At 38.5% G+C, this 17,734-nt stretch overlaps 3 protein-coding genes across 4 annotated transcripts; 2 read left to right on the top strand and 1 right to left on the bottom strand.

Annotated features, from left to right (window-relative positions):
* Positions 1-218: 218 nt before the first annotated feature.
* LOC149738672 (uncharacterized) lies at positions 219-5,628 on the top strand. Its single transcript, XM_089875327.1, has 10 exons — positions 219-432; positions 924-1,036; positions 1,113-1,222; positions 1,689-1,807; positions 2,443-2,616; positions 3,058-3,171; positions 3,650-3,763; positions 3,861-3,974; positions 4,030-4,356; positions 4,755-5,628. The coding sequence occupies exons 1-10, from the start codon at positions 357-359 to the stop codon at positions 4,949-4,951; spliced, it is 1,458 nt and encodes a 485-aa protein (XP_089731453.1). The 5' UTR covers positions 219-356; the 3' UTR covers positions 4,952-5,628.
* Positions 5,629-7,559: 1,931 nt separating this feature from the next.
* Positions 7,560-12,088, bottom strand: LOC149738673 (uncharacterized). 2 transcript variants are annotated; one of them, XM_089875322.1, is made up of 10 exons: positions 11,949-12,088; positions 11,355-11,468; positions 10,655-10,885; positions 10,259-10,381; positions 9,631-9,828; positions 9,210-9,350; positions 8,673-8,961; positions 8,315-8,436; positions 8,193-8,252; positions 7,560-8,075 (listed from the first exon to the last, which is right to left on the bottom strand). In XM_089875322.1, the coding sequence occupies exons 1-10, from the start codon at positions 11,965-11,967 to the stop codon at positions 7,696-7,698; spliced, it is 1,677 nt and encodes a 558-aa protein (XP_089731448.1). In that variant the 5' UTR covers positions 11,968-12,088; the 3' UTR covers positions 7,560-7,695. The 2 variants fall into 2 exon arrangements, with proteins under 2 accessions (XP_089731448.1, XP_089731449.1); XM_089875323.1 differs by lacking the exons at positions 11,355-11,468; positions 11,949-12,088 and having other exon boundaries at positions 10,259-10,389; positions 10,655-10,796.
* Positions 12,089-15,415: 3,327 nt separating this feature from the next.
* Positions 15,416-17,728, top strand: LOC149738674 (uncharacterized). The gene is made up of 4 exons (XM_089875330.1): positions 15,416-15,883; positions 16,333-16,480; positions 16,705-16,811; positions 17,113-17,728. Exons 1-4 carry the CDS (start codon positions 15,632-15,634, stop codon positions 17,350-17,352), a joined length of 747 nt encoding a protein of 248 aa, XP_089731456.1. The 5' UTR covers positions 15,416-15,631; the 3' UTR covers positions 17,353-17,728.
* The last annotated feature ends 6 nt before the right edge of the window (positions 17,729-17,734 follow it).

Below are 17,734 nucleotides of genomic sequence, written 5' to 3' on the forward strand. Positions count from 1 at the left end.
CAGAAAAAATAAAAAATGCAATTTTTTAATTAAAAATTGAACAATACTTCCTTTGTTATAAAACAAAGCTATTGTTGCCTTTAAAGTCGCACTTTTTGTGTGTATGCATTTCGTGCGAAAAAACACCCACTAAAAGCAAGCATTATAAAAAGAGGTTTATTTGTGTTAATTTATTGCGGTCGTTTTTGATAGAAATATCAGCCACTAACATTGTTGAAAAGACGACCACACATTTATGCGTAGAAGTAGTTTCATAAGTGGCTGGGTATTGATCGGTTTATGTACGTACGAGTTTTAAATCATAACCATATAGGCGCTTTTCGTAGCAGGTTTCCTTTGCTACAGAAATATACAGAATGAGATTGTGCCGTCGTAAGATTTGTGTGTTTAAAAACTTACTTTCGTTTTCAGTTTTAATTATATTTATAACAGGTAAATCTAGTTACAGAGCAGGCTGGGGGCAGATGGGACATCTTTTAACTCTATTTTCTCTTCGCATTTAGTAGTAAACAAAGAACATTAAAAATTTATGAAACTTTATCCTTACAACTCCCATAGACCGTTGTTAATCGTTTAAAACACCATCAGAATATTTTGATATTATGTGCTAAAGGTGTCCTGTCTTCCCCCACACTACTATATAAACTTTCGTTTTTTGTACGTGTTTAAATAATTAAAACTTTTTTTTAATGGCTGTAACGATTTTTTTAATCAGTGTAACGACAATTTTTTTTAATGGCTGTAACGATTTTTTTAATCAGTGTAACGACGTAGAAGTATATAGAAAGGAGTTTGTTTTTAAAATTATTCCGAGTGTTTACTTTACATAATTCATTTAGCAGTTTCTAAACTTAAGGTTATTTTGTCGATTTCCCCATGAAACAGTATATAAAATAAAAGGCTAATCATATTTATTCGCATAGATGAGGTATGTGGACAAGCATGCGACTCAGTTCTGTCGGTCCGAGGTATAATAGTCAGTGAAGGTTACCCCGAGGCGTACCCAAACCTGTATGATTGCACATGGATAATTGATGTAAGCATTCTATATTAAAATTAACTCTATATTGTAACTTATTCATGGCTCTTATTAATGTAGTTTCTTATAACAGGCAACGGATGCACAAACAGTTACCATCGTGTTTGAAGACTTCGCTGTAGAACCCGGGGAAACTTGCGAATTTGATTCTCTTGAAGTTCGAGCTGCTGCAGGCAGTCGCAAGTAATAAAAAATGGACCATCTTACCCCAAACTATATTTATAGTAGGGTGGGGGGTATGGGACAGTTCTTATTTTATATTTCCTCTTTCAATTTTTCAGTAAACAAAGAACATCCAAAGAGTTATAAAACCGTATCCTCAAGAGTCCCAGCATAGACCGTTGTTAATTGTTTAAAAGACGATCAGGATATATTATGTGCTAAAAAGTGTCCCATCTTTTTCTCACCCCATTATATGAGCATTATTTTTGATGTTTTAGGAAAACAGAGGCCGTGTTTCTGCCTGCTTATATCATTACGCACTGTATAAATACTGTTCAGTAACTATGTACACAAAATAGTACTTTGGTGTAAGATATATCGCTCACGTTTATTTACATGAGTTAAACAGTTTTGTAAATTTTCTTTGTTTAACAAAAAGATATGAACTTAAACGTCAAGCGTCATACCCCAATCTATATATTAACAGATTATGCGGGGACCGAGTTGAAAAACTTGGAGGTAGAATAACAGTTCAAGGGAAAACGATTCTCAGGCTTACTTCTGATGATTCGGTGCAAGAAAGAGGATTTAAACTTCGATTTCAAGGTTGGTAATTAAATTAAGGATATGCTGCTTTAAGAATATAGTAGAGTGGAGGAAGATGGGACACCTTTTTATTTTTTTTTTTGTCTCATTTGAAACCGTATATCCTCACGACCATACACCGTTAATAGTTGTTTAAAACACGATCAGGATATTTAGATATTATGTGCTAAAGGTGTTCCATCTTCCCCACCATACTATGTATTATCATATAATTGTCGTTTCAAACACCTCGTGCCCGCTTATGAGTTACTATATTTATTTAAATTTCTCGGTAATTATTTTTGGATTTTCTGATTTTTTTAATGTATGGCTGACAATTTAGATAGACTACCCATAAAGAACCAATACACAGACGCGCGTAATAATAACAATGGGGTGCTTTGAAACTTAACGTCGGGAAAGATTAGACACCTTTTTACTCTATTTTCTTGTACCATTTGGCAGTAAACAGCATTTTAGCACTTAAAGGGTTATATAAACGCATTCAAAGAAATATAAAAACGTATCCTCACGACTCTCATCGACCGTTGGTAACTGTTTAAAACACGAACAGGATATTTGAATATAATGTTCTAAAGATGTCCCAGCTTTCCCCACTTTTCCACATTAAATGGTCTCTTACATGTTATATTTAGTTTCTGAAGACGAGAGTGCGGTGACAACTACCACGGTTGCCCCAGCTACAACTCCTCCACCGGGTGTGACGTGTGATGACGAACCTTGCCAGAATGACGGCTTTTGTGAAATGGTGGAAGGCGACGTAATATGTTTATGCGAAGATGGTTTCGAAGGAGACTACTGCCAAATTAGTGAGCTTTATATTAAGTTATTACCATAACTTCAACTTGTTGTATTACAAGTATTACTTGCAATTGCGGAGAGGGTATGACACCAAAAAACAAACACAAAGCCATAGAGGTTTATATAACCTATTCTAAATCATTACACCAAATTGTTTATACAAAATACTCAACACAGCTTACAGTTTCATATTTAAAAAATGTAACCCGCTATGAAATGTAGCGGTGCAGAAAACGATGCTAGTGAAGAACTCTCCCCGATCTTATTTGCTAACCACTAACCCCTATAACTACTAACCCCTAACCACCAACCTCTAACGCTTTCCACCAGTCTTACTGCTATGTACCGGAGGATTCTTCACTAGTGCCCAGAAAACAAATGTAACCCCCAAAAATGTCTCCCATGTGCAAAGGCACCAAATATGTTTATCAATTGCTATTTTTCCACAGACGTAGACGACTGTGCCTCGAATCCGTGTGAAAACGGTGCAACCTGCGTAGATGGGGTCAACCGATGGTCTTGTAATTGCGTGCCTGGTTTTCTAGGAGAAACATGCGCAATAAGTAAATTAACTTTGGACTCTGTGTTTCTGTCTTTGGGCAAGACACTTAACAAAAATTGCGCCAACCCAGTGGTCAATTATGGGTTGCATAGTTGCATAGTCAGCTATAATAAAAATACAGTACTATGGAGTGAGATGAGACACCTTTACCATATAATACAAAAATACGGATCCGGTTTTAAACAACTCACAATTAGGGGAGTCGTGAGGATATGGTTTTATAATTCTTAAATTGTTCTTTGTTTTCAACCAAATGAGAGGATAAAAATAAAAGGGTGTCCTATCTTTCCCCACCCTACTATATAATCACTCTCAAAGTTACACATGTGGTAACTGGTAAAAGGAAACGAGGTGTGTGAAACAAAACACCCATATTTTAACGAATGTTGTTGCCCCGCCACGCAAGAATAAAAACAAGTTACATTCATTCTGGCATGAAATTGTTAATCCATGATTTTTCTAATGTGTTTTGTTTATAGACAACGATGAATGTAGATCTGCACCTTGTGTTAACGGTGGGACCTGTGTGGATGGCGTTAACCGCTTCCAATGTGTTTGTGTTGAAGGCTGGACTGGCTGGGATTGCGCGACGGGTTAGTTTGGTATTTTGTTATAACGCGTACCTACGTGACGTTATTGTAATTGAAATCATTGAGATAATTTCGTCCAATCGATTTTGAATCAATATAGACATTGACGAGTGCGATCCAAACCCTTGCCGCAATTATGGAGTGTGCGAAGACCACTTGGCTTCGTTTACGTGTGTTTGTCACCCAAGTTATACAGGCCCAACATGCGAGACACGTAAGCTTTTATATGTAGTTAGCAATACAGTCCGTATAATGCATTCCTACTTCAGCAATCTCGTCTTCGACTCCAGCACCTCCTACAGCGGCTCGACCAGCGGACGAAGAAGCTCCCATTGAACCAAATAGACGTAGACCACCTTCTAACAATGCTCCTGCACCCCTTCCTGAAGAAACGCAGCCAGCAAATAACACGCCAGTTTCCCCGGACGAGCAACCAAACGCAGGGCAAGGAGACGCACAAAGAGATACAAGTCCCCAGCGCGAACCAGCAGCAGGCCAACCGCCTCCTGAGAGAAGGCCAAACAACACTGGACAAAATCAAGCCGGTCCTGCTAATGGTAACAATGAAGACGACCATGGGGATCATAACAACACAGGTAAGTTGGAGTTAAACTCAAAAACGTCGTACATGGTAAATGCTTCAAGAGGTCATGCATCGAAAAGTTTTGTTACACACCTATAACTCTTAGATTGATAAAACACCAGTGATCAGATAAAAAGTAAACAATAAAAAATGAGGAGAGTTCAGAATGAGCGTACACAGCTGGGACAACTATAATTCTTCCATGTCTCAGGTCCCAATGCGTGCTACGCTTCGGAACCCCACTCATGTGATAGACAGTTCAAGGTGTTTATATAAGGGACATTTAAGGTATACACGGGGCAAACACGACGTAACATATTTAATATGTACGAGGTTCAGATATTGAGATACAGGTTAAAGGCAACGGCAGACATTTAACAGTAGTATTATTTTTATCGTTGATTTGCACAGGAAACCACGACCACCAACATGATAACAAGACGAATATGATCATTGGTTGCGCTGTAACAGCAGTGTTGGTGCTTGGTGGGTTAGCTGGTGCCTTGTATTATATCAAGGCAAACCGACCGGGGAAAATTCTGCCGCAGACAGATAAACCAGCGACTGAAACAGATCTGATCGAAAGCTCCAGAGGTACGCCATGCTGACGTAGCCATAATGACGTCATTGGTGGCACAGCTGGTGGTTTGGGTTTAGTTACGTCATGAGTTTCATCGCAGCGTCATATGTTATGTTCTGTAACTTCTGCTACAAGGCATAAAAATAGATTTTCACGACTTACCCGGTATATAATGTTAACTTTATTGCAACCTTTCGCCTGACCTTTTGAAATCGTCTTAATGGCAGACGACACGTTGGAATATCATTAACTTCTTTATATATCAGATTAGTTGAAATAAATCATATTATGTTCATTTCGGTCGGCATTTTATATTTGTAAAATGTCTATGGCCCCATGTTGTTATTATCTTTAGAATGTCATTGTCGTCGAAAACTACAATTTATAGTAAGGTGGGGGAAGATGGGACATCTTTTCGTTCTATTTTCTTGTCCCATTTAGTGGTAAACAAAGAACATTCAAAGAATTACCGTATCCTCACGACTTCCATAGACCATTGTTAAATGTTTAAAACACAATCAGGATATTTAAATGTCATGTGCTAAAGGTGTCCTATCTTTCCCCACAGTACTCGATATACAAACACGCGGTTAAGCGAAATTTCATTTATTTCATATAGTTACCAATTTTAAAATCTTCATTGTCACATATTCACGTTTCATTTACTGTACAAGGTAGTCTTGGCTTTCAATACACCGTGCTTCTAACACTTCACAATAACAGATTTGTCATAATCCAGTTTCGAAATCCGTGTGACTGTTCAACAGAAATGCACTCAGACCACGATTAAGTACACCCCTTATCGTGTTCTTGTGTTAACAGTCAACATATCGTACATGCCATTCTATAAATCACTCTTGTGTTGTTTACTAACCGTTCACCACAGCGGGTTAAACCAATATAAGGTTCAATTTAGAAGAGATTAGTTCATATATCATGGTGTTTTAGTTCAAACTTGCCCTTAAAGCGAGGTATTTCACCTTGGTTACGGCTAAGCAGGGTTTAACATAGGCATCACACAGTTATAGAACCTCGCGCGGTCCACTTAGTTTTCCATTATCTAACCATTTAAGATGAAAAGCCAATCGGAATCTTCTTTGTTTTCATGTAAAGATCGGGAAAAGCAGCGCATCGCTCCAAAGACTGAAGAAACAGAACCGTTAAAGAAAGCAGACCCGTCAAAGCGGACAACAAAAAAGAAAACACGAAAATTAACAAAAAAGAAAAGGTCGCAAAGGATCTCGAAGGATTCCGACTCTTCGGACAGCGGTATCACATCTCGCGCCACGACGTCAACTAATATGGATGAGCGGAGGTCGACCCATAGACCAAAGCCACCTCTCACTATTTCGCTCAATTCCCAGCCGGGTAAAAAAGAAGAGATAAAAACGTCAGTAGAAGAACGAATTGCGGAACTTGAAAACAGGGATAGTTTGTTCAGGAACAGAAATGAACATCCATCGCATGGTGATGTTCTTGATCCGTTACCAAAAGGTGCTGCAACTCTTGGGGAAACGGCATTGGATCCAAATACATCAAGACCTAGGCGTTTGGAGAAGCTTAAAAAGAAGAAGAAGACTAAGAAGTCAACCCGGCTTAACAAGCTAATAGTACCCGGCGAAATAAGCACCGCACCACCTGAAGAACCTCAGCCAACAGTCGTTGAAGTATATGGAGACGCTTCGGGTCCTCAGATGCCCAAGCCATACGAATACATCGAAGAATTGCCATCAGACAAGCATGGACCCAGCCCGAGTGCCGGAACTTTTAATGCGGAATGTTTGGACCCAACAATAAAAGATAATTTAGCTAAATCAGAAACACCTCCAAACGTTAAAGGCAGAAGAAAACGCAAACCAGTTCGAAGAATCAAAGGACCTCGTCCGAAAACTGCAACGACGGAGAACGAACTTCGGATCCGTAATCTTCCGATTCATTCCGAAACACGGGAAGTGTTTTCTGCACCAAAACGACCTGACAGTCTTTTTACGACACCTCATACACCAGAAGCAAATCCTACCAAAAAAGACCCTGACTCTCCTACCGTTATCAAGTTTGAAAGACATGACCATGAACCAACTTCTCCCCTTGACTCGAAACCAACCAGCGTACCAATATTCGAATCACACGAAGATATTCCTCCGTGGTCATTCCAGCCTCCACCTAAAGAGCAATCCTCGAATAAAATCTCTCAACTAAAATTTGACTTCACCAAACACAAGATATTTCCAAGCAACAAACCATTCTCTTTTCAAAATAATAACCACCCTTTTGAGCCACCTTTAACATCCTCTGGGCCCTTATTTCAAAAGCCGTCATCCCCAACTCAACTTACGTTACCAATACGTCAAACTGCATCACAAACGCTATCAGAAGATGCGTTTGAAAGCAGACACCCAAGGCTTCACGAAATTCCGCATACACCAGCTATGGCGGATTTCCCCGAAACACCTACGGTTGTAGCAAGGCCACAATTTTTGAGCCCCCTCTCCACAAAACACCCGGTGAAACCACCAGTGAAACCATTCACACTTCCAGGGCCGCGTATTAAAAACACATTTGATTTTTCCTCGAAAAAGAACAGCTAAGACATGGCCTTGTTACACAATTAAGATTCATTGTAAGTATATATCAAAGCCTGTACCGTCAGAAGATTCATATATATATATATAATAGCAGTAGTATTCTATCACAGAGTATGACTTACAAAACATACAAAACATTAAACAAACGTTGTACAAAGTAACAAAAAGTAAAACTACTTCTTTTAAATCAGTCGAAAAGAAAAGCGTTCTCTCTGTTCAGTCTGAGTGAAGTTCGACCGCTCATATCTCGTGTGAATTGGTCAAAGTAGTTATAACTTCGAACGTCGTCGAACCTTTTAATCTGTAAAGGATTCATTCTCAAACTACCTCTGCGTGGCTCCCTTATCGGCGCAGGTTGCCGCCACTGGTTTATATTCTCCGAAAACTCGACCCGTTTTGCTCTTTTCTTCACTTCTGGTTCGTTACTCCGGAGTGGGGCGTGTGGTGGTCGCTTACGAACCCCTGCAGGGGAGGGTGGCGATCCCTTTATTGGGTTATTTGGGAAGTTAGCTTCTGCGCTTGATAATGGACTTGATAAATCTCCATCGTACATCTCTCGGTTTTTATCTACGTAAATGTGAAATAAATGGTATAAATAAACTTATTTCGGAGTAATGACCAATTCTGGTTTACTATACCCGAATCCCCGTGACCACATTTCCTAAAAATAAAGCAGCTACTTACTGGGATCTGGTGATTTCCACTTATATTTCTTGTCTGGGACCCTCTGCTGTGAAGGAACACCTAAAGAAAATTTAATAAACCTGATTAGACGGTGGTGCAGAAAATTTCAACCCATTACATACCTCCATTGCTATTCTGTATAGCGTTAAGAACTTGATAAATTGACATTACTGCTCCGACGCTCAAACCAGTTCCACCGTTAGCCTGATGATGAGTAGGGTCAGCAACCGGAAGAGAAAACCGCCTAAAATAATATAATAAATGAACTGTGAAGTAAGGCGAATATAGTTTTCCACGTAACATTTCATATTTTCTAATCGTGATTTTTTAAACTTACAACACTTTTTATAAGTTGTGACACAGTTTTATATATATTTCTTTAAATATTGTTTATTTTTTACGGAATTCTGGGACGATCAAAGAGAATAAAAGCAATGGACCATCTTACCCCAGCCTACTATAACTGTTATTAATTGTTACCTGTTTGCAGGATGTGCTTGTACATTATTAGGGTACGGTGGTACTGTTTGTGGCAACTGTTGCGGGAATGGTACAGTGGTAGACTCCGTGTAATATGCTACGTTATCATTTACAGTTGGGGATGTTACGTTTTCCATGGGTATTGACTCATAGATCGGGCTCTGGGGCGACATGTTGCGGCCGATAAAATTCTCTTTCTTTTCTATGTGTTCTCCATTTTTCTCCGGCCAAGCTTCTTTGGGTCCTCCGGAGGCAGGAGGAATAGATTTGTCCGGAGAAGAAGAGTTGTCTAGAACCGACATCAAGTTTATAAATTACATCGTATGTGTCCTTGGGCAAGACACTTTACGGCAATTGCTCAAAGTAGTCACTAATGGGTTGTCCAAATTATTAGCCACACATGAAAAAAAGAAAAAATCTTCCCAAAAATAATCACTTACACTTGCAAAGTAACATACTTGGTATCTTGTGAGCTGGCACTAGGTGTTTAAAACAAAACACCCGTGTTATAACGACCGTATTTTTGTATATACTTACCTTGGTGATTTAAAACTGTGACTCCGGTCCCACTTGGTTGCTTTCGCTTGTAAAGCATCCAACACACGAGGGCGACCAAGAGTATGACGCAGATCACAGAACCTGCCGTGGTTCCAACCATGGCGTAGAAATAAGTTAGTTCTAATGGGAAACAGAGACCGCTGTTAATTGTTTAAAACACGGATATTTGAATAGTTTGAAAACCAGGATAGTTTGAAAATCAGGATATTTGAATAGTTTGAAAACCAACGTTACAGTAAACCTTTGAAAACCAACGTTACAGTAAATTTTGGATAGTTTAAAAAAAACAACGTTATACAGTAAACCTCCATAAGAAAAAGAAAATGCAAGATGAACATGACACGTTCTAATTCGCTAAATATACTGCTCTGTGAGTGAACTAAACAACATTGTCACATACCTTCATTTTCGCATCTATTTCCTTCGTATCCTTCAGTACATAAACAAGTCTCTGTTACTCGGTTTAGTACAACGCAACTTCCACCGTTCAAACATTGGAATGCGGAATCCACAGCACAAAGTATCTCGGGTATCGTGGTTGTAGTGACTTCGTCGGGGCTGGCTGTAGTAGTTATAGTAGTGCTCGGTGCAGTGGTAGCTTAGGAGCCAAAAAATGAATAAGATCAGTGAGATACAAATTGTGCAGGCTAGACGGCTAAGAAATGAAACATTTTTCTTCGTTGTTATCTGATATTCGATAGTTATTCAAAAGTATAATCAACAGTTATGTTATAGAGCAGTACAGACACTAAAATATTTAAGTGTTTTAAGTGCATTTCTTGGGAAAAGGCAGGTACAGTTTTTCTAGCGCCGTATAAAAAGTGTCGCCCCTGCCGCACAGAGTTTAATTACCCACCAAATAACATACGTGGTAACTCAAAAGAGGGCATGGGGTGTGTGTACAAAACAGCCGTGTTATTACGAAGGTCGTTGCTCCACCACACAAAGATAAATAAGTTAACTTCATTTGTTCTCAGATTTTCACGATTTTGACTACAAATGTTATGACGCTTTACATCTGCACTTACTTGTAGGCCTAACCTCGCAGTGTTTTCCCGAAATTCCGTCATCGCATTGACAATCGTAACCAGCAAGCCGATCTGTGCATGATCCTCCATTTTGGCAAGGGTTGGACAGGCATTCGTCGATTTCTGCATAGCTGAGTATTAATTAGTGGCTAATATTTATGATGTTGGTACGTTAACGGTATGTGTAAAGGGAAAATGCGAAAATCGCGTATTCAAGAAAAACGGGAATAAGTTATTCGCACATTAGAATCTACAGTTAGTGCATCACCGCTACAGCCGAAAATACATTTTGTCCAAATAAAAATTTTTAATTAGCAATTGCAGCAAGAGTAATGACATATCACTATATATTCTGCTCTGGTACCATTTTTTGATGTGCTGTTAAATTGTACCTACCGTTTTCGCAATCCTGGCCATGGTATCCAGCCATACACGTACATCTATAATACGTTCGTGTATTTTGGCATGTCCCGGAATTTTTGCACGGAACCAAAAACACGCAGTGGTTCTCTATGACGTCACAAGTGTCCCCTGAAACCCCCGCCATGCAAGAGCAAAAGAAATCGTTCACTCTATCGGTGCAAGTTCCATTATTGTTGCACGGTAAGGACGCGCATTCGTCCACATCTGACAAAATTAACTCAAATTGTCTTTAAGAATTTTGCAAAAAAATTGGAAAATGTTTTCGGCTTAGCACTAAACTAGTCCTTCACCGTCTAAGTAACTTCGTAACACTTTACCAGGCAAAAGTATTTATTTTTGGAAACCGTAGTTCCTTATGTTTATACTGTAGTTTAAGATGGGACATGTTTAGTACATATTATCCAAATATACTGATCGTGTTTTTCAATAACCATATAGGTTTATGAGAGTCGTGATAATGCGATTTTATATTTCTTTGCATGTTTTTGATAACTAACAAATTGCATGAGAAAACACAATAAAAAATGTCCCATTTCCCCCCACCCTACTATATAGTCATTTTTCTTTTTAAAAAGGCCTTTGGTAAGATGGCAAAAAAGCGAACATAGCGTTACGAAGTTACTAGTGACCTCTGTTATACCAGCAACCCATAAACACCTTCTATAGTTGTTACCTTGTTCACAGTTCACTCCTTCCCACCCATCTGCGCATGCGCAAGTGTACGAACTCGCACCGTACGTGCAGGTTCCACCGTTTAGACACGGATCGGATAGACATGGGGATAGCACTGTTAGAAGGACGCATTAAGTTCAGGTATTCAAAATTATATGTCTTGTTCTATCTATCAACTAAATCTAAAGTCTAAATACTTCTAAACAGCCATCATTTAGGAGTAGGATATACAGTAGAGGGGGGGGATATGGGGCACCTTTAGGAGATAACATCCAAATATCCTGATCGTGTGTTGAACAATTAACAACGGTCGTGAGGTTACGGCTTATTAATGATTTGAATGTTCTTTGTTTACCACCAAATGTGACACGAAAGTAAAATAAAAAAATGTCCCATCTTCCCCCACTCTTTTATATAAGCTAAAATTTACATACGTATCAACTACGCATTCATAAATATGTGGACCTTACATAAGTATACTTGGTATACATACACCCTAACTACGACTAGCGACTACGTTAACTACATTTAGCAATCAAACTACTAAAGCTGACCAAACTTTCCCTATTTTCCCCGGAAAATATACTACACCCACCACCGTTTTCGACCACCATCAAAAACCTTTGAAATCCAGGGCAAAACCCCTTGCTGTACCATGCTTATTACTGCTGAATACTATTTCCACTGGACCATTGCTTGTAGTATTACTAGTAACATCGGGATTGGTGCCACACACCCAGTATGGGAGTGGGGGTTCCCCTAAGAAGCGAATACTCAAGTAGTCGAGCTGACAACCTCGCGAAGGCGAAACGTCCAAATGTATGACATTGATCTGATTAAGAAGGTGAAATTCTAGACTTGCATGTTGCTACTGCATCTAGGTATTAGCTATGTGAATCATGCATGAACACCAGATTAACTGTGTATTTAAAGAACCAATTGGTTTCTAATGTGTATACAAACCAATTAATTTCATGCTGCCTATACCTGCCGCCGAAGAAAGCGGGTAACCAATTGATTTTCAAACAACTGCAGTACCATGCAGTTCTATATCGAAATACGCAAACCGCGACTATGCTATGAAAATGTCATGCGCAAATAACCTTGAAAATTCAACGAAAAGCCAGAACCACCGAGACTGCCGTCTGAGCTTAATGTAACATCAGCAGGCATAGGGCCTTGCATGGGCCCACCGTCCACACGGCGCCCACAAAACTTGCGCTCCGCTTCACCAGTAAAGCGGACAGAAAGAAAGTCATACTGACAACTTCTAGCGTTTTCAATGTCAATTGCAGTGATAGTAATCTGATAAGTATATTTAAGAACAGTACAGCGAATGCATGCGCGTTTATGTTGTGCAAACGTGAAAGCATGGCGAGTATATGCAATATTGCAGACGTGAGAATCGTGAGTAGTTAGAATATTTAATTAAGCTGTTTTGAAAGCACCGAGTTGTTTTATGCTGCCATACACGGTGCGTAGTAAACAAAGAATGTTCACAGAATAATATAAACAGCGTTGTTATTTGTTAAAAACGCTATTTGGTGCAAAGAAAGGTAAAGTGCTAACACCTAACAGTATTCCATTTCCATTATACAGCACAAGACTAGTTTTGTTTTAAATATGCCTTTGAATATCATTTCATTACCTGGATCGGCATGTTGGGTACGTCAGTTTTTATTTTCCACACACAGAATGCGTTGTTCGGGTATTCTTGCGGGTAGTTGGGTGAAGTAATACGACCTTCGTCCTCGGTTATGTTTGCTCCGCAGGAGTCAAACTGTGACGTCACGGAATCTAGAATATGCAAAGGTCAATAGGTTAGATTACTTACTATGACGAAATCCAGCTTCAATGTTAAGTTTATATATTTAAAGAACTAGACAGAACAGTAGTGTGGTATATTACACATTATTACAGAAAAAGTACAATTTTAAATTTAAGATGACAATTTCAAGTCATTGATTCCATTTTTTCGATTAAAGTCTTTTTGTATTTTTTCAGAATTGTTTACAGTTGTAGTTTACAGTTGTAGCTTGTAGATATAGTGTTACCGAGTTGCCAGTGTTTTACAGAGTTAAAACGTTTCTTTTGCATATTACGCTATAAACCAATCGTTGGCAAAGCATATTAAACGTTCTCAGCATAATGGCAGACTCACAGGCATTTAAATTTTTCAATGTTGATATATGCAAACTGGGTATTTGTAAGCTCAACAATCTCACAACTAAAAAGTCATTACTTACCTATAATCAACATTAAAAATAAATAAACTCCTTTCCCGTAATATCGCATATTTATCAGAAATTCTTACGCAAACTAAACTGTCGACAAACAAACACAAATTATTTGGACTTCCTTTGCTATTTACCAGAAAAAAAAACAGCGACCTCGGCCCAGTAACGGAAATACGATCACCAAGACAACAACGGTTTCAAGAGCTCTCGTAATTATGATTCAACACAAGGTCTTGATAACCCGCACCAATTAAGTGATGTCCACGGCTCGCGCGCAGTGATCCTATATGGCAATATATAATGTTATTTGTGGCGACACAGTTTGCGGTAAAAATTACTTTGCGGCACAATGGGAACTGGCCACTTGAAAAGTCATATTCGAGAGTTGTGTGACGATCGAACGGTATGTTGCTTTTGTAGCACTCCGCGGGCACTTAATCCGAATTTTAATCGCCCTTTATTATTCGAACCGACGTCACGTATTCACACCTATTCATTGAAAAACCAACACAAGTGTACCGCAGCTAAAGTTGGCATTTTTGGTACACTGAGAACATGTACATGTAGAAGTCACTTCATTCCGCAGACTGATATACTGCTTGTATTACATAAATTATGAATTTTAAAAATCACAACTTGGTTGTAAATTTTCAATCCAAACTTTGTTGTGACAACCTACCCACTACAACAAAAAGATTGTGTCAACAAAACAGTCGTATATACGCCAAGGCAGGATTTTTTCGCGCTTTTTAATTTGAAAAGTAAACGAGTATTTAGTAATTTTTAACCGCAAACGAAAACTTTAAAAGTAATATATTTTATTTTAATCTGTAATTTCATTCAAAAGAAGTCGGAATTATACAAAACTTTTTTCTAAACAGTGTCACCAAAAGGCCATCAAATTGGTTGTCACGATTAGTGATGATTTAAATTTATTAAAACGAGTTTTTTTCTTTTTAAGCGTTCGGGTTAGGTTTGCGCTGTAGTTCAGCCTTATATTTACCATGTTTTTCTTAGCCAGGTGGGCTGTTTGTTACGAAATAGTAGGCATTCACACGTGGATTCATTGCATCATAATAGCGATTGTTTAACCTGGCAATTAATTACGACATAATAGCAATTCACACGTCGAATATTTGCGTCATAATAGGGATTGACACGTAAATCATTAGGCATGTAGGAGGTTTAAAGCAGGCTTGAATGTTAAAGAGGCACATGCATCGTATTTTAGCCTTTTTTTCAATAATACATTGAAAGATCCACACAAACAGTTGAAGATTTAAAAAACTCGGGCGTTTGTGTCGATAAATAACTTTGAAAATGTGCGAAATCGTGCTGCGTAACCGTATTTTCCACACGAGCCGTTATGAGTTAAACAGAGGTTAGATTATTACGTCATAGAATGCGTATTGTTACGTTTGATCTACGTTACAGATTACATAATTCGTTAGGGTTTATTGGCTGGGAATTAGGGGTTTAAGGTTTTTACTGCCATAAAACAGTACGAAAACAAGTCTATAACGTCCCTTAACTTACGTAATACATCACTATTGTGACAGAACATAATACTATTGTGACGTAATAAATCGTTAACCTTATACGCAAGTCAAGCGAATTACGCTGCCGCAGCATGTTTATCGCGCATTTTCAAAGTTAATTTGAACATTTTGAACCCAAAATTTTAGGTGGCCACCAGCTAAAGGATTACCTATGGGTCGTGAGATGTTTATAAAACTCTGATTTGGGTCGCGCTAAAAAAACTTTGGGAACCACTGGTTTAAAGGTTTGTCAAATAATACTGACCCGCATACTTATATGTATAGTTGTTTACCCGCAAACAATACTCGGTTTGTTTCGTCAAATAATAGGTAACTTATTAACCTGCGGCCGAAGGTCGCTAGTTTTATGGTCATGTAACCGCGCTTGCTAGTTTGTGGGCATCTAAACCGCGGCACTGCGCAAGTAGTATCACACGTACTTACAAACAAGTAAAACTAAGTCATTTTATGCAGAAGGAATCTATACACAGTTAGATACAAAAATGAAGGTTATTTGCAGCGGAATGCCCAAAACTGGGACGAAAACAATTTGTACAGCGCTAAGAATTCTCGGATTGAATGTTTATGATTTTGAGGAGCAGTTTTGGTACATTGGTGACCGATTGGTCAAGCATTTAGACGGAGGATGGACGGACGATGATATTAGAGAAATGTACAACGGGGTTGATGCTGTAACTGACGTACCAGGGTGCACGTTGTGGGAAGAAATTCTCCACGCCTACCCCGATGCTAAGGTATGGTTCTAACACCGTCAGAGTTTTTCAAAAATGTAAATAGGTACGCAGACATCCCGATTTATGAAAAATCAAATTACTCTGTCAGTCTTCAGTGACACAATATTTCTAAGAGAGGCACCAAAACTAACGTCCTAAACGCCAACCTATAGGTGTAACAAAGCGATAGGTTTGATTATGAAGGAAGATGGCTGCGTACCAGTCTGTATTTGAGATATGTACCACCGCTGCGCAACACTAGAAAACGCACACTACAAGTTTGTTACTGGGGGCTATATTTGAATAAATGTAATTTCTGTCTTCGCGTGGCGACGCAACGCCAGCCGAACACAGGTATTTTATCTTATGGTTTCACACACATCTAATCCGCTTACAAGCTACCATGCGTGTAACTTAGCGGGTACTGTAGCTTGAATAATGCTAATTTAAATTTACATCACATCATGTAGGTTCTTCATATGGAAAGAGCTTCCGATGAAGACTGGGGGAAAAGTTTTCGAAAACAGATTGGTGCCATACGTGGTAACATGTTGATGAGGTTCCTTGTGACTTTATCACCAACTGGGAGAAAACTTCGTCAATTCTTCAACGCGTGTCGTAAGCTATACTGATGTGTGCTGTTTGCATGGGCGTATATGTAGAAGTTATATCGTGTTTTAAACAACTAACATGTCTTGTTTAGAGTTGTAAGGATGCGGTTAATTAGTTTTGTAAATATTCTTTGTTTACCACCAAATCAGACGATAAAAGAGAATGCAAATATTTCCCATTTTATATTTTCCTAGTCCACCCTACTATATATGTCTTTCGTTTTGTTGCAGTTCGGTGTCAAGCGTCGACCGTTCAGTTTTCCCCATACTTTGAACCTCCGGTTAACGTCCCGTTGGCAAGATTAAGATACCGAGAACACAACGCAAACGTTCGCAGGGTAACTACGGATGTTTTGACTTTGTTTACGTGAACATCTTGGGCCTTAGTAAACTAATTTTTATCCCAGCAGTTTATTTACCAGTTTGAAAGAGTAAAAAAAGAAACTTGTTTTATAAAATGTACAGGGAAAAGAGAATAACTTTAATCTATACTTTATAATTTCCCTTTAATCCGCTGTAATAAGCCAATTTTGCCCTATAATTCCCGTATAGGTCCGATATTGTGTCAAGGGTCTGTCGTATATATAGTATACGTTTTTTTCTTTATTTATTGGAAATTAAAAATGCTTTTTTTTCCAGGCTGTTCCAGAAGATAAAATTCTTTATTTCTCGCATTCTGATGGTTGGGAACCTCTATGTAAATTCCTCGGTGTCCCTGTACCGTCCAAACCTTACCCCCACCGCAATAAAGGGGGTGAAATAGTAGAAGAAATCGTTTCCGAGTCCTACGTGTTCGTTCAGATTAAAAAAGAAGTTAGAATAGCGCTATCCCTCCTAGTGTTAGCAATTGCGCTTCTTTCTTATTTCTTTCTCTTCTAATATTTCGTTATTCTGCAAAGTGACATGCATTTCAAGGTGCAAAAATATGTTTCATTTTAAAAGTTATACAAATATTTTTATTATGGCTTAGAGCATGTAGCTAATAAAGCGAAATATGTCCCAAGAAATTTCGTCAATGTACTATATTTACACGTTTTCCATCTTTTCTGCAAAATTTATTCAAAATAAATGAGTGTTTAATACAATGCAATTACTTATACTGTCTCGCAATAAATCGTTATCCCACGCATATTCGGCGTAAATCTTAAAATAAATGTAACGATTAATCTTTTATTTCGCAAAAGCTGTTTACGGGCACGTGTTTCAGTTTGTTATTTTTTTTAAATGTTTGTAATCAATCATGAATATTAGTGGAGTTATT

The sequence above is a fragment of the Ciona robusta genome, chromosome 3, assembly GCF_009617815.1.
Source record: "Ciona robusta chromosome 3, ASM961781v2".
NCBI classification, from domain to species: Eukaryota; Metazoa; Chordata; class Ascidiacea; order Phlebobranchia; family Cionidae; genus Ciona; species Ciona robusta.

Bases quoted from the DNA above. Each gene is read 5' to 3' on its own strand.
- LOC149738672 (XM_089875327.1), top strand. From the start codon at position 357: ATGAGATTGTGCCGTCGTAAGATTTGTGTGTTTAAAAACTTACTTTCG. The intron at 1,037-1,112 runs GTAAGCATTCTA...TTCTTATAACAG, and splicing joins ATTGCACATGGATAATTGAT to GCAACGGATGCACAAACAGT. The intron at 4,357-4,754 runs GTAAGTTGGAGT...TGATTTGCACAG, and splicing joins TGGGGATCATAACAACACAG to GAAACCACGACCACCAACAT.
- LOC149738673 (XM_089875322.1), bottom strand. The intron at 10,886-11,354 runs GTAACAACTATA...TAATTTTGTCAG, and splicing joins AGGAGTGAACTGTGAACAAG to ATGTGGACGAATGCGCGTCC. The intron at 10,382-10,654 runs GTAGGTACAATT...TCAGCTATGCAG, and splicing joins TGGCCAGGATTGCGAAAACG to AAATCGACGAATGCCTGTCC.
- LOC149738674 (XM_089875330.1), top strand. From the start codon at position 15,632: ATGAAGGTTATTTGCAGCGGAATGCCCAAAACTGGGACGAAAACAATT. The intron at 15,884-16,332 runs GTATGGTTCTAA...CACATCATGTAG, and splicing joins ACGCCTACCCCGATGCTAAG to GTTCTTCATATGGAAAGAGC. The intron at 16,812-17,112 runs GTAACTACGGAT...TTTTTTTTCCAG, and splicing joins ACAACGCAAACGTTCGCAGG to GCTGTTCCAGAAGATAAAAT.